The following is a 16,030-nucleotide window of genomic DNA, read 5'->3' as shown; positions in this document are numbered from 1 at the left end:
TAACATTTAACATTTAATGAACGTAATACACAAGATAAAAATATAATATTACGCACATGTGAAATACTATCGTACGTATTGATGAATTGAAATACCATTTCCGGTTTAAGAAAAAACGTCAACAACGTGGTTTCTGTCATACTCGATTTTTAACCATGGCAAAAACAAAAAGAAAGGAGATGAAGAAAGACAAAATAAACAAAAGTGGACATAGCATGAATCCAGGTTTGTATCTAACTCTAGAAAAATAATATTCACAGTGTACCGAGCCAAAAACGGGTTGGGAACACTTGCCATCTACATGTACACTACATACTAATCTCAGCGAGACATTCGTCGAGCTGGATATTGGGGCTGACGCCTCTTCCAATTCCGAAGAGGCATGAGTCCAAATATCCAGCCTCGACGAATATCGCTGACATTACCCATATACTATATATCAGGTCCAGTCCAATGACTACCTAGGTATTTAAACCTACTAACGTAGCTTCTTTTACCTGTTTTTAAAAATATAAATAAACAATAATTAAGGCACATCTTTTAAACAGATCAGTCGTTTTATGTATCATGTGCATGTGCACGGCAAATTTCGGAGTGTAAATTTGAATCGGCATTTCTTTTTTCTCTACCCACTGGTACTGGTACCAGTACCCATTCAATATTGGGAAAAATAGTGTCAAAATTGAACAAATTGGGAATTTTCTACCAATGTATGGGCAAATGATTTCAACTAAAAGAAAAGAACAAAATAGAACAAAACAAAAAGTATTTATCACTTTACAAACTTTTTTTACGGTAATATTTGCTGTTGTGAGACATAAGGAATCATCGTAGGCTCATTTTAGAATCGTTGTAGCTCTACAAAACGCACACACTGCCCATCTTCGCTAGCCAAGGGTGATGATACACGGTATTCCTCTTTCACACCGTGTATCGTCACCCTTGGCTAGCGAAGATGCACAATGCCATGATCCGTACTTTCGATGTAATACCAGAAGTGAACATTTTAGTTAACTCGTACAACGTTTCGAACTAAGTAAATGACAATGTTAGCGGTCTGTTTTTGGCAAGTGAATTGGGAATTTTTAGTCTCAAAACTGGGAAAAATCAATGGTTTGTGGCATTGGGAATGGCACCGTTTATCGGTACCAGTTATATAAGGAAAAAAATGCTGTGAATACTTTACGAGGGTGGATAATGTAGAGGAAATGCATGAAAAATCTACTTAAATTTGCCTCCTTACCCCTAAAATGTTAGGCCAGGAGTGAATGTGACGTATTGCAATGGGTCCTCAGTAAAGTCAATGTTTACACGAAATCAAATAAAGTGGATACTGTCAGCTTTGGAGAGGGCTTAGGAGTCAAATTCAAGTAGGCAAATGTTGTTAGTGATAAGTACTGACGAGTTATATTCATTGCGCAGCAGTTCAAAGCAAAATTCTCGATTTCTCCAAACCGGCGTTTCATTCCTGTTCGCTATGCTAATTGCATAGCTCATGGCTTGGTCAATCAAGTGCATTTTATTGACAAAATTTCAAACTCCTATGGATCTTCTCGCTAAAACATGATTGTCAATTAAAGGGAAAGGCAACCCAAAACATTTTTACATGATAAATAGTAGGATTAATTATTTGTCATACTATTCTGTTGATATACAGCCTAGATAAGCTTTAGTACTAATTTGAAAACGTTAAAAATTGAAATTCCCGCTATCTATAGAGGCTGCCAAGGCCTGCCATGTTGTGGAACTCTTTTATATTCAAGACCACAAAAATCAATAATTTTGACGTCGCACCGTGTGTTCCGGTTTTGATGAGATTCTAAGATCATCAAAGATGTGCATGGGGTAGATTTTACAAATACATTGTAAATAGGTTGATGCCTTCCTGTCAAGCAGATAATTACTCTAATGGGAAGGAGAGATGTGAAAAAAGTTTTTTCTCTCGAAATTCCTGACCCAACCAAGTCATCTGAAAAGAAAATACTATGTAAACTGTGGATCCATTATTTGTGTAATGACAAGTTGAGGTTGAGACATTTGTATGAAGAAACGTGTACCGTCCGCTTGGTCTGTGACTCGACTGAACGTCTTCTTTACTTAATTTCTTCTTGAGAAAGAACAGGCTCAAATTTATAAGGCTTCAAACTTAACTGTGCGTGACTTGTCATGTTTACAATTCTGCTGATGAAATAAACTGGAACTGACGGTGTGACGTCATAAATTAAACATCAATGGCCGCTCTCTTAGCAGCAGGTAATTTAAAATATATGATAGATTGATATTGATTTAATTGTTAAACAAGGATTTTTGTTTTTGAATAAAGACTGTCATTTACAATATCAGTAAATAATACTTTATTCATAATATTAGCAACAGTGTGCTTAATGTTGCCTTTCCCTTTAAATCAAAATGAATGTATAAATAACATTTACCATTTCTCGCAACAAAGTAAAGATGACTGTTATACTGATGTGATATTGTCTCTGTTTGTAAGACCGCCCAAAAGGTGCAGGGGAAAACAATATGCGGGACAAAGCTACTATCAAAAGACTGCAGATGTACCGGAATTTTAAGGCAAAGAGGTAAGCAATATGACACATGCATTTTGTTCTTAAATATTCTATAGCATATATTTCATTGTTTATACTTGTTAGAAGAAGTACCCACTGGCTGTTCCCTCTATTTTAGGGACAGATCAGGCAAAATTATCAAAGCTGCACCATTTCAGTCAAAGTTGACACCAGGAAGTATGGCTAGGGTAGAACCAAATAGAAGATGGTTTGGTAAGTCATGTAAAAATTCTAAACACAGGTATTTAATTTATTTAGGTGTATTAACACGCAAAAATTATTTTCACAGTTTATTCTGCGTGATTGTTTTGCAAGGTAATGATGGGTTATTGAAATGCCTCCAGAAATTACTAAAATGACCCCCCCCCCCCCCACCCCCACCTAAACTAATAGATAAATAAAATAAATGTTTATTCGGTATATACACACATACAAACATGCATAGTACATAGATACCAAGGATAACCCATGAAAGCTCGAAAGCTTATTTCCAATGGGGTCCTTTGATGCACGGATGTTTTGTGCTAGGGGGTCATTTATGTAGGAGGAAACCAGAGTACCCGGAGGAAACCCACGTGTCCGAGCGGGCGACTGCCATACCCTGTCACATACAACCACTGCAATTAACAGGGATCGAACTCGGGGTCACAACGGTGAGAAGCGAGAGCACTACCTCTGCGTTACCCAGACTACTTAATTAAATGCTCCCAAAAATTGCCAATATGCCCCATAAAACTACTGAAATTCCCCTTTAAATGTATACATTAATGCATATCAAATTTATATATGTTCTGCAGTCAATTTCGATGATAAAACACTAAATTGTGATTGTAGATGTAGAGAATATTGTGATCAATTCTCACATTCAATATATTTTAAGGATAACTCTAGCAAAATTTGTATATGTATATATCACCAAAGTTTTTGTACATATCATTTTCATTTTTAAATTCTTGTAATTTTTTTCCATATATTTTATTAGTTTGAATCAATCAGATGATTAGGCCCGGGTATTTTCATTATTAAGTTTAAATATTCAAATTTATGTAAAACGAAGACAAAAGATGAATATATACCACAAAAATATTTAAATCAAAAAATTCATGTTATGTAAAATTTTAATGATGACTTTTTCAAAGAAAAAATACACTCCTGCTGCATTAACTTATCAACTTACACCCCTCTGTTTCGGAGTGAATAGGATCTTGATCGATCTTCTGATGTGGCTGGAATTTGATTTTACTGGACAGGTGATTATGAATTTCAGTGAAGAGATATCACTCTGTCAGGAAAAATATTTGGGAATACTCAGGAAAAATCCAACTAAGCTATGTATTGCTAAACAACCTGATTAATAAATGTAGTAGGAATCAGCTATTTTCTTTAATGCTTTCCAGCATTTTAATCATGGTTCAAATTTTTAAAAGTTTTCCCGTGACCCTAGACCCTAGTTGAAAGCTACATGTAATGCCCCTTTAAAGTTCACATCAGTTTCACTTGTTTATGTAACATTGATTTGATTAAATCAATGGCTTTATATTTGTCAGCTTAGGCCCATGTGCATGTACATTAATAAATACTGCAGCTGATGAAAGTTTTAATGAATTACTATACAGCGTATAATGATATGGCCACTCGTGACAGCTGTCACTTTTCATGTAAGTTTAACACACCATGTGATCAAGAATGATTTTCAAACACACTAATTTGTTATTATTAGCACAAAATTCTGCTCGTGTTATTTTCCTATTGGGATACCAGGTATAAGTAATCAACATTGGAAGTAATTACTGCAGCATGATATCAGAACTGTAAATGATGCTTTCTGATTTACAATGTAGTCTAAGTATTGGTCTTTGCTAAACAGTTTTATACCACTGGAAGTCTTTATTTCTTCCTTAACTAGCAAGTTTCCAGGCATACTTGGTATAAATTTTAATACATGTAATGCAGGCAATACCAGGGTGATAACACAAAATGCACTACAAACTTTCCAAGAAGAGATGGCCAAGGTCAAAAAGGACCCCTATAAAGTTATAATGAAACAGACTAAGCTCCCAATAACACTACTCAACGAGACAGCCAAGGTAGGATTTTCTTCGCTAGTACATGTAGCTGTGAACTCCAGTTTGCTTGTTTTCAAAATTGAGGAATTGTTTTGATTTGAAGAGTTAAAAAATGATAATTAATATTAGCATATTTTTATGTTTTTAAATGGGTTTTTTTTCCACAACATGTGTAATTTAACTGATAAAACCTTGTCTTCTTGATAAATACAGTATGCTAAAGTCCACCTGCTGGACACAGAAGGATATGATACAACATTTGGTAAAAAAGCACAGAGGAAGAAACCAAAATTGAAAACTGCAGATATGCAGGTTAGTTCCTGATACAGTAAAACACTGTTATAGCAAACCGCCAGGGCCAGCAAAAAAGAATTTGTTATAACCAAGTTTCATTATATCCAATAAAAAAAATTTTAATTTCCTTTAATAAAATATTACTTCACGATAAGTGTGAATTCGTTATAAACGTGTGTGTTATAAGTGTGTTTTACTGTACAAATTTTTCTTCCTTTGAAGCACTCAAAACATGAACAATGTTTCCCAGATACACTCCCAAGTTTCATTTGAATCATATCAAGTGCTGGATATAGGTGGATCGTTCAATCGTAATTCAATTTCTTGGTAGGCATTTGTTGATCAAGCCACGACAGCAACTGACAGCTACTCATCAGAAAAGGACCATGACCTTGTCACAGAGGCACCAGAGTTCAAAGATGAAAAACTAGAGGTCATATTCAAGGCTGGTCAATCCAAAAGGGTGTGGGGAGAACTGTATAAGGTAATTGCTTTTGTTTTTGATGATTATACTGTGGATAAAATTAAAAACAAATCTTATTCATTACCTCCATACTAATACGGAATATCGGAACCATTATTTCGTCTCCGATTCCGTCCCGGTTTCGATATTTAGTATGTCCAACGAGATCACATTTTCTACCTGAACTTGGGCAACTTTTTTAGTAAACAAGCACATGTAACTTACTTACTATCAGATATAGTGAGTTTAGGGACAGTTTAGCGTCATATTTGAAAGTTGAGGGGTGGGAAACAAAAGAAGAAAAAAAAAGTGGCACCCGTTATATTAATATGAAAAATCTTAGCAAGAAAAGCTGTTCTGCTCATATTCCTAAATCATAGAGGGGGTGGGGGGGTATCCTTTAGTACATGTATGAGTTCCATCAATTTAATCTTGCATTTACACTACCATTCACCGCTACTATTAACTATATCAAGTGACCAGCTAATAAATCGATCTTTGCATGTACTAATAACAAATGTATGTGATAATTTAACGCGATGTCAGGAAGGGGGGGGGGGGGGTCTGGAGATCTTTTGTTTTGTCTCCGCTGCCAAACTTCAGTAATTTAATCCAATACATGTATATCATGTTTTGGTACCAGGGCATTCATTTGCAACATTCTGAAAAATAATCTTCAAACCAGGCAGATATTTTTGTATCAGAAATGAGTTGTCTTTAGCCATCACCAATTTGTATGTACAAGAGTTGCCCAAGTGACACATAATTTTTGCAACTTCTTTTTCTGAAGAGTTTCAAAATTTTTAGTTCCGATATCCCGTATTAGTATTTATATAAACAGGTAATCTGAAGATTGGATTTTAATGACATTTTGTTCCTGTCCTTATTAATAAATGCTTTCTTTCGTCTACTCCTTTACAGGTGATAGATTCATCTGATGTGGTGATCCAGGTGTTGGATGCCAGAGATCCACTAGGCACACGTTGTTACCAGATAGAGAGATACATGAAGAAAGAGAAAACTCATAAGCATTTGATTTTTGTGCTGAATAAAGTGGACTTAATACCAGTGTGGGTTACTGTAAGTCATGTTTAAACAAAGTCCATATGGTGTCATAGTAAATCGTGTTTAATTAGTGTTTATACAATATCACAGTCAGTCATGTTTTAACACTGTCTATACAATATCACAGTCAGTCATGTTTTAACACTGTCTATACAATGTCATAGTCAGTCATGTTTTAACACTGTCTATACAATGTCACAGTCAGTCATGTTTTAACACTGTCTATACAATGTCATAGTCAGTCATGTTTTAACACTGTCTATACAATATCACAGTCAGTCATGTTTTAACACTGTCTATACAATGTCATAGTCAGTCATGTTTTAACACTGTCTATACAATATCACAGTCAGTCATGTTTTAACACTGTCTATACAATGTCATAGTCAGTCATGTTTTAACACTGTCTATACAATATCACAGTCAGTCATGTTTTAACACTGTCTATACAATGTCATAGTCAGTCATGTTTTAACACTGTCTATACAATATCACAGTCAGTCATGTTTTAACACTGTCTATACAATGTCATAGTCAGTCATGTTTTAACACTGTCTATACAATATCACAGTCAGTCATGTTTTAACACTGTCTATACAATATCACAGTCAGTCATGTTTTAACACTGTCTATACAATATCACAGTCAGTCATGTTTTAACACTGTCTATACAATATCACAGTCAGTCATGTTTTAACACTGTCTATACAATATCACAGTCAGTCATGTTTTAACACTGTCTATACAATATCACAGCCAGTCATGTTTTAACACTGTCTATACAATATCACAGTCAGTCATGTTTTAACACTGTCTATACAATGTCATAGTCAGTCATGTTTTAACACTGTCTATACAATATCACAGTCAGTCATGTTTTAACACTGTCTATACAATGTCATAGTCAGTCATGTTTTAACACTGTCTATACAATATCACAGTCAGTCATGTTTTAACACTGTCTATACAATGTCATAGTCAGTCATGTTTTAACACTGTCTATACAATATCTCAGTCAGTCATGTTTTAACACTGTCTATACAATGTCATAGTCAGTCATGTTTTAACACTGTCTATACAATATCTCAGTCAGTCATGTTTTAACACTGTCTATACAATGTCACAGTCAGTCATGTTTTAACACTGTCTATACAATATCACAGTCAGTCATGTTTTAACACTGTCTATACAATGTCATAGTCAGTCATGTTTTAACACTGTCTATACAATGTCACAGTCAGTCATGTTTTAACACTGTCTATACAATGTCACAGTCAGTCATGTTTTAACACTGTCTATACAATATCACAGTCAGTCATGTTTAAATTGTGTCCATAGTGTGTCAAGAAGTGAATGTGAAAATGATTCTAGTATTGAACATTGTATGCTAGTGCCTCTTACATTTATAGTGACAACACATCTGTATTGTTATTTCAGCAAAAATGGGTAGCAATTCTCTCCCAGGAGCATCCAACAATGGCTTTCCATGCCAGTATCACAAATCCATTTGGAAAAGGGGCCCTCATCAATTTATTGAGACAGTTTAGTCAGGTTAGATCATGAGCTTGGACCTTTTGATTTTTTAATTGAATTATGTGAATAAGAAGATTAGTTTATTTATACTTTATTTGACAGAATCGTAAAAAAAAAAAAAAAAAAATGTATAGGTCTACTGGGTTTTGCAAATTTATCACTTAATAAATATGTGTAATATTTGTAATAGTGTACAGCCAAACTTCACTCCGTATACAGCACATACATTGTATTTGATGTCTGAACTACTAGTATACATCTTTATATATGTTTATCAACAGCTGCACAAAGATAAAAAGCAGATCAGTGTAGGGTTTATTGGGTATCCAAATGTCGGGAAAAGTTCCATCATCAACAGTCTACGAGCAAAGAAGGTCTGCAAGGTAGCCCCTATAGCAGGCGAGACAAAGGTAATCCAAGCTCTAGAGGTTTCCTTAAAAATTATGCGAATAGAAGAGATTCCTCGGCTGAAATGTTACCGATATATGTTTGACTTGATATACTATAATGTATAAATCCTTAATACATAGTTTCCTTCAGTAAGTTTAGGATTATGTGGTGGCAATACTTATTCTTATACAATGTATGACAGGGATTTTTTTTGTAATGCTAGACAATTATTGCCTTTCTTTATATACCCACCCCCACCCCCAACAAATTTTTGGGAAGAATATATGGGTTTCACTTTGTCTGTGCGTGTGTCTTGTCCATCCAAGGATGTATTTTATCCAGAGATTTTTTTCTGAAGCTGTTCATTTACATTTTAAAAGATTTGAAGGAAATGTATGCAATGTAAACCTACAGTACCAGTATGTACAATGTACATGGTAATTTAAAATCAATTTGTTCACTTTTGATAGTTGTAGCCATTTGTAGTTATTTTTATTATATTTCTGTACATTTTGCCAGTATCCTCTCTCACAAACCTTTTTAGCTCACCTAAGCCAAAGGCTTAAGTGAGCTTTTCCGTTGTCTGTTGTTGCCGTTGTCGTAAACTTTTCACAATTTCATCTTCTTCTTTGGAACCACCTGACCAATTTCAACCAAACTTGGCACACATTATCCTTTGGTAAAGGGGATTCGAGTTTGTTCAAATAAGGGGCAACAGAGAGGGCGGAAAATTTATCATGAAATGCTTCTTTTTTTTTTTTTTGGACAGCGACCTTCGGCCCCTCACCAAGATTAGATTTCTTGCAATTTTAAAATTATTTCTTTCTATTCAAAATGTTATTGAAAACACTGTACAGATTGTTGGGCTTAATCAGTTTTGAGGAAATACATGTATTACAAAAGAGAGTACAGTCATTCCTCGCTATGATATAGTAGTATACCTCCTTAAACAGTACAGTCATTCCTCGCTATGATATAGTAGTATACCTCCTTAAACAGTACAGTCATTCCTCGCTATGATATAGTAGTATACCTCCTTAAACCGTGGTTAAATTCCTTCAACTGTCATTCCTCGCTATGATATAGTAGTATACCGCCTTAAACAGTGGTTAAATTCCTTAGAGAGTACAGTCATTCCTCGCTATGATATAGTAGTATACCTCCTTAAACAGTGGTTAAATTCCTTCAACTGTCATTCCTCGCTATGATATAGTAGTATACCTCCTTAAACAGTACAGTCATTCCTCGCTATGATATAGTAGTATACCTCCTTAAACAGTACAGTCATTCCTCGCTATGATATAGTAGTATACCTCCTTAAACCGTGGTTAAATTCCTTCAACTGCTCTTCCCTCTATGTAAAGCCACACCAGTTATAATGCCAAAATCTCCAAGGTACAAATCTGGGCATTATATTGGAGAAGACCGTACCTAATTTGTCCATCTAACTTCAATTATTTATACGTTTGAAAGAAAGTATGTCACAGCTTGATGATGGCTGATACACTGTACTACCTGTAAAGTTCTATAACTTGTGATATTTTTCCTGTGTTTGCTAATTGGTGTCGTAGAAAACAAACACCTTAAAATAAAAATACCCTATAGTGACCCTATATAAGCTTGTGATGGATTATATAATGTTTCCAGTACTCTTGTTGGGAATTTGATATTTTACACACAGAGACTTTGATTTGTCTATCTGCCTCCTGTCACAGTATTTAAGCTAGGACCTTTTGTCTTAAGTTGTGTGCCTATTACAGATATTAAACATGAGCATAGTGTAAGCCTTAATTCGTTTTTAGCTTGCCTGGACAACCGTTTGGAGAGCTTTTGTCATGACCCCAGTGTTGGTGTCACACTTTCTGGAGGAAAAATCTTTAACTTGGCCATATCTTTTGAACCAATGGGAATAGGTCTTTGATATTTCACATACAGATTCCTCATGACCAGGTCTTTCATTTGGTACATGTACCAAGACTTGACCTAGTAGCCTTGGACTTTGACCTACTATTCAAAACATTTAACCTTTGTTATATATTTTGAACCCAGGGAGGTAGGGTTAGTAGAGTCACATTTCCTGACTAGCTATTCTGTCTTCTGACAGCTTGTATTATGCACTTGTCATGTGATGGCTGATATTTCTTAAAGGACACAACGCATGTTTCCAAACTTTTTCATTTTTTCAGCAAAATTAACTCTTTTTATGCCTAAAACTACTTTAAATGTGTTTTGAATGAAATATTTTGCGTAGTTTTCGAGTTTGAAAGCGATGAAATTCAAATCTTGCGATATGCATATTTTCTTTCGCTAGTTTACGCGCCATTTTGTGTGACGTCATATGCGCCCTCGGGTTTGAAAACATCTATTAGCCATTTCATAAACAGATTAGATTTAATCGACAAAAAACCAATTGTCACATTAACGGCTTGTAAATAATAATGCATTAAGATGTTTTGTGCCGTGCTCGGGTGTACTAGTTGTCGGTAGAAAGGATTTAGACTGAGTATTTTTCAATTTTTCGAAGGAAGGTACGAGAAAAAAGACGTGGATAATTTTTTTGTTGGAGCAAGAACTTTACCTTAAAAAACACACACAGTCACCCTTTCAAACATCGCTTGGACAGAGACCCTGATAAACTGCGAGAAAATGGATATATCGAAGCTATAAGCACTGGTAGGCCTATAGCATACATTCTGTTTTGCTCTTCAAATTCAATACACACTCGGATCAACTGACCTTCACCTTGTAACAACATATATCGACGATACAATGTAACTTCTACCAACTGGTAGATTAACAACAACAAAAAATAAAGATACAAAATAATTGAACTTTTAATTATACAAATAATAGAATATTGTATTTCCTAACTTTAAATTGAATTATAAAATTATTTCTTTATTGAACTCGTAGCATCCTGAGTGCGCCAGTAGGCTATAACGCCGTGCTCCCACTTCGTACTTCCTAAAGACGTGCAGATCACAATTCAAAAATAGTAATAAGATTGCTTTATCAAAATAAAATAATGTGATTACCACTTTAAATTTGAATATTTTTATTGATTTGTGTGTGTGTTGTCTTTTTCTTTCTTCCCAAAATGCACGCGTGACAATAGCTTGGCATAGGGCCTAATTGTCAACAATTTAACGTATCATAATTTGTCTAATCCAAAAATAAATAATGATTGCACTGTTTATTTTAGAAAAACAGCGCCAATTACAGATGTATAAAGGAATAACATCCCCAAACAGTTTGTAGACAGCGACCCATATAAACATTATTTACTCACAATTTTGGCGATTTCATACACGCTTTACTCGCTATATTTGGGTATTTACATCGTTATATGTGTGCACTGGTGGCGAACACATATAAAACTCGGACAATTTATCAACATCAATTTAAATGTTGCCCATGGTAAATTAATTAGGCCCCTAAAAGTTGAGTTTTTAATAATATCTCGCAGTACTTTCACAATCCGAAGGGCGCATGTGACGTCACAGTACCACGTGACTACCTACCTAATTAACTTGACTTTTTGAAATCGGGGCTTAGATTTAAGTCTGTATTGTGGTTAATTATCGCAAAATTTCGGCGAACGAACTATTAGAATTAATTACTATAAGCATAAAGAAGACAAAATGCATGTAATATTGTATACTTTGAAAACATGAGATATGTCCTTTAAGTTCCACAACTTGTAGTATTTTTGTCGCGTTTGATGATCAGTGTCACAGAAAACAGGCTCCTTGATAAAAACACCTCACGTAGACTTGTGACGTTTCCTGTACACCATAAGTATTGATAAAAATGGAGGTCAAAGAAATTTAGTGTAGCCTGTAACTTGTATTTCAGTGAATCTTTGATGATGTTGAAATTTATTGTCTTTCTGGGTTTTGATTACACAACACATCATGTATTTTAGATATGTACCAACATGGGTCAGAGGCTTCCTGAATCCTGGGGGTATTAGTCCCATTAGGACAATATAAGTTGCAGGGGGTATTAGTCCCATTAGGACAAGTCTAGTTGTAGGCGATTGTAATTCCATCCAGCCCGTGTCTTTCTCTGTAGGTGTGGCAGTATGTGACACTTATGAAGAGGATATACCTTGTGGATTGTCCGGGTGTGGTGTACCCCTCGGCAGCCACACCCACAGACTTTGTCCTGAAAGGGGTGGTAAGTCTTCATACATGTACATCTCACTTTATAGATGCTTTAATGAACATGGAGGATATCATAAACTAGTGACTCTGTGACCAACTAAACTAGTGGAGTAGTTTGAAATTTGAACAAACACAAAGTTGCTAGCTGCTAACAAACTTTTACAAATATTGTTAATCATGTACATGCACTATATTCAGAACAAGAACATATTCTCATGTTACTTCACTTTAGCATCTGTGGACCCCCAGTAGAATTTTCCATTGAGGTAGCATATGGAAGATGGGAGATTATTGATTGTTTGTTCAAGCGTGTAATGATTTGTAGGTTCGAGTTGAACTGGTAAAGGCACCAGAGGACTACATACCAGCCTTGTTAGAGCGAGTCAGACCTGAATATATAAGGAAAACTTACAAAATCGACAACTGGACATGTCACGAGAACTTCTTGGAACAGATAGCCAAAAAATCTGGGAAACTTCTTAAGGTAAGGAGAGTCAGGCCACTGGAGATAGTATGCTTTAAATTTTTACTTTGATTCTAGCACAATTCCAATCCACTTTCAATTAAGTCGAAGAGGAACCTTCCAATGGTACAAATTCATGGGTTATTGAGAATGACATATTTATGTATTGTTGATAGTAATTTAATGATTTACTGTTCTATGTTATAATTATTGTGTAGGGTGGAGACCCAGACTTAGGAACAGTGGCAAAGATGGTTCTTAATGACTGGCAGAGAGGAAAGATTCCCTATTTTGTAAAACCTCCGGGATATGAAGTATGTAGGACAATTCATATTGTTGATTAGATCACCTGATTCCCTTTGGGGTGACCTTCATGTACTGCTACCCATGTCTGTGTGTCTGTCTGTGTGTCACGATCTGTTGTCATACTGAGATCATGGGCCTCTATCAAAATTTTGAAAATTCATGACCTCTGTGTGAAAAAATCAGGTTCCTGGGTGAGGCTATAATGGATCATATACATGTACAGTGTAGCTCGTGAAAATGCACTGAACATGTACTCCTGAACTCCTGGCATGCACAGCCATATAAACGTGGAAGTATCTACCAACGTTGCGAAATTCATGACCCCCTGGATCAAAAGTTCAAATCGGACTCTATGGGTCTTGTAGTAATTCTAATTAAAATTGAATCCTTCGATTCACTCACCTACAATCGCTAGCAATAGGTTGGTAAAAGGATCAAAGGATCTAATTTTGATAAGATTGATCATATAGTGAAAATGCAATTAATGTTTAAAATCTTTTTTTCTACTCCTGAATATTTACATGTAGCATTCAAACTGAGTGCATAGTTATATATTTATATTACAAAATGTCAGCGCATGACACAATCCATTCATATGAACGGATTATGAACTAGTTTAAAACACGCGACTGAGAGAGCATAATGATTTGAAAAAATACAACATATGTTACAAGGATTTCGCAAGTCGCACCTCGGATTAAGATTGTGAAATTACATGGATTATCATCCCAATATTGCAGTCTCCTACCTCCAAAATACAGTGCACCGTGCAATGTTGATAAAAGGCAGGGTGAGACGAAGTGTGACGTCATGTCTATGTGTTGACGTACGTCACAATACGACTGTGACAGAGGCTAGGAGTTCGTTTTATGCAACAAAATAGAAGCAATGTAAACAAACGGTGATTTAGTAAATGAATATAAACATAAGAAATGAATAGCGCAATTCACAGAATTTGCCTCAAATCCAAATTCGTTCATATTGACCATGAACAGCTCAAAAGTGCTGTTCATTTTTTAAATGTTTGTTTCGTATGGCACTGTACACTGAAATTGTGTAAATCATTGCCCTGGACTGGGGGGGGGGGGGGGGGGGGGGGGGGGGGGGGGGGGGCTCATTCTTTAGGGTGTAAAGAAAATTTTTACAGATGCTATGCAGTTTCGATTTATGCGTCGTACAGCCTCACCCTGGGACTTAAACCCTCAGTGCACATTTTTGGTAGAGGCCCACATGCATGTAACTTCACAGTTTTTGTGCTTGGTATTGAGGAGTGATGAAGACTTTTAAGCATTAATAGACTTTCACTATATGGTCCATATAGCCCCACCCTGGAGACTGAACTCCTACTTTAGATTTGTCATTACTGTACAGGTTTTTTTTAATGTTATCTAGGAGTATGAAAACCAAGATAAAAACCTTAGTTACTTCTTTCCATTGCAAATAGCATATACACTGTACATACACTTACCGATGATTTAACATTGCTGTCATTTCAAAAACATTTCCTGTACATCTTGTAAATCTGTCTTAAATATAATTACTAGGGAAATGAGTGTACCTAACTTCTGGTGCAAAAGAGCTTCAAATGAGTTGTCCTTTCAATAGCTTTAGAAATGTGCAACCAAGCTTATAACCTTAACAATTTTAAATGCGTTAATGATATATGACCAACAAATTCATGTAGTGTGTGCATTTTATATAGAACAATGAATCAACTTCAAGTGAAGTTCCTAGCATTGAAACCCAAACTGAAGAGAAATCAACGAAAGAGGAAGAAATTCCAAAGGAATTGGAGAAGAAAACACTGCCTATGGTTCAACAAAACCTCTCAGAAATTCGTGTGGAGCCACGTTTTTTGGAAGAGGACATTAAGAATGTTGTTGCTGTGGAGGGTAAAGATGACTCGGATCTTGAGGCTGAGGCTAAGGACAATGATTTGGATGAGGAGGCTGATGAAGAGAGAAAGTCCACCAGAGAAAAGGGAAAGAAAACAGACAGTGCTGAAGACAATGAAGTGTCATATAGTACGGAAAAGTCGGCAGACGAACAGTTAGATAATGATTGTGTGTCCGAGAGACTGCAGCCTGGTGAGGAAGTGTCAGGAGATGTGATAGAGTCCAAACAGAAGGGGAGGAAGAGAACGGCAGGGCAGATACTGACTACTCACTCCACCAGTGGAAAATTCACCGTAGTGGACGAGGGTGGCCAACAGAATAAAAAGAAAAGAAAGTCAGGTGGGTGACTGGTGTGTTGTACTATCAGGATAATGTTACTGCTTTTCTTGGGTTCGTGTAACGAGTGTGGACAGTAAATTGATATTCAATATGGATGATATGTTTTACAGTGGATAAAAGTCCTCAGAAACACGGAGGTAGTGTATCTGAAGAGAATGGTTCTCCTCAGACAAAACTAACAAGTAAACAGGTGAGGTGCTTACAAGTTTGGAAGTTTAGTCTTTTTTCAATACTGATTGCCATGAATGATTTCCTTTTTTCTTTGATTTTCCATTTTTCAGAAGCGCAGATTAGAAAGAGAGGCTCGTAGCAAGAAAATTGGAACCCACTTTTACTCAACTACAAATGTAAAGAATAAGAGGAGATGATTGAGTTTAAGAACCAGATAAACTTGTTAATTGATTAAAAATATGCAATAAAATGTTGTAGAGGTAAACAGGAGTTTATTTTGATTGAGATATATTAAAAAAAAAAATAATA

At 35.7% G+C, this 16,030-nt stretch overlaps 1 protein-coding gene across 1 annotated transcript; it reads left to right on the top strand.

Annotated features, from left to right (window-relative positions):
* Positions 1-94: 94 nt before the first annotated feature.
* LOC125668487 (uncharacterized) lies at positions 95-15,986 on the top strand. The gene is made up of 15 exons (XM_048902701.2): positions 95-225; positions 2,495-2,582; positions 2,689-2,783; positions 4,524-4,657; positions 4,850-4,948; positions 5,262-5,414; positions 6,315-6,473; positions 7,896-8,009; positions 8,273-8,401; positions 12,456-12,560; positions 12,873-13,031; positions 13,229-13,324; positions 15,019-15,550; positions 15,661-15,740; positions 15,832-15,986. Exons 1-15 carry the CDS (start codon positions 156-158, stop codon positions 15,916-15,918), a joined length of 2,100 nt encoding a protein of 699 aa, XP_048758658.2. The 5' UTR covers positions 95-155; the 3' UTR covers positions 15,919-15,986.
* Positions 15,987-16,030: the final 44 nt, after the last annotated feature.

Source organism: Ostrea edulis, chromosome 4 (assembly GCF_947568905.1).
Source record: "Ostrea edulis chromosome 4, xbOstEdul1.1, whole genome shotgun sequence".
NCBI classification, from domain to species: domain Eukaryota; kingdom Metazoa; phylum Mollusca; class Bivalvia; order Ostreida; family Ostreidae; genus Ostrea; species Ostrea edulis.
Note: the sequence above shows the minus strand (reverse complement) of the source record. Positions and strands in the feature narration are given on the sequence as shown.

Excerpts from the sequence above, each read along its gene's own strand:
- LOC125668487 (XM_048902701.2), top strand. The coding sequence starts at position 156 with ATGGCAAAAACAAAAAGAAAGGAGATGAAGAAAGACAAAATAAACAAA. Across the intron at positions 226-2,494 it reads TGGACATAGCATGAATCCAG|ACCGCCCAAAAGGTGCAGGG; the intron begins GTTTGTATCTAA and ends TCTGTTTGTAAG. Across the intron at positions 15,741-15,831 it reads CAAAACTAACAAGTAAACAG|AAGCGCAGATTAGAAAGAGA; the intron begins GTGAGGTGCTTA and ends TCCATTTTTCAG.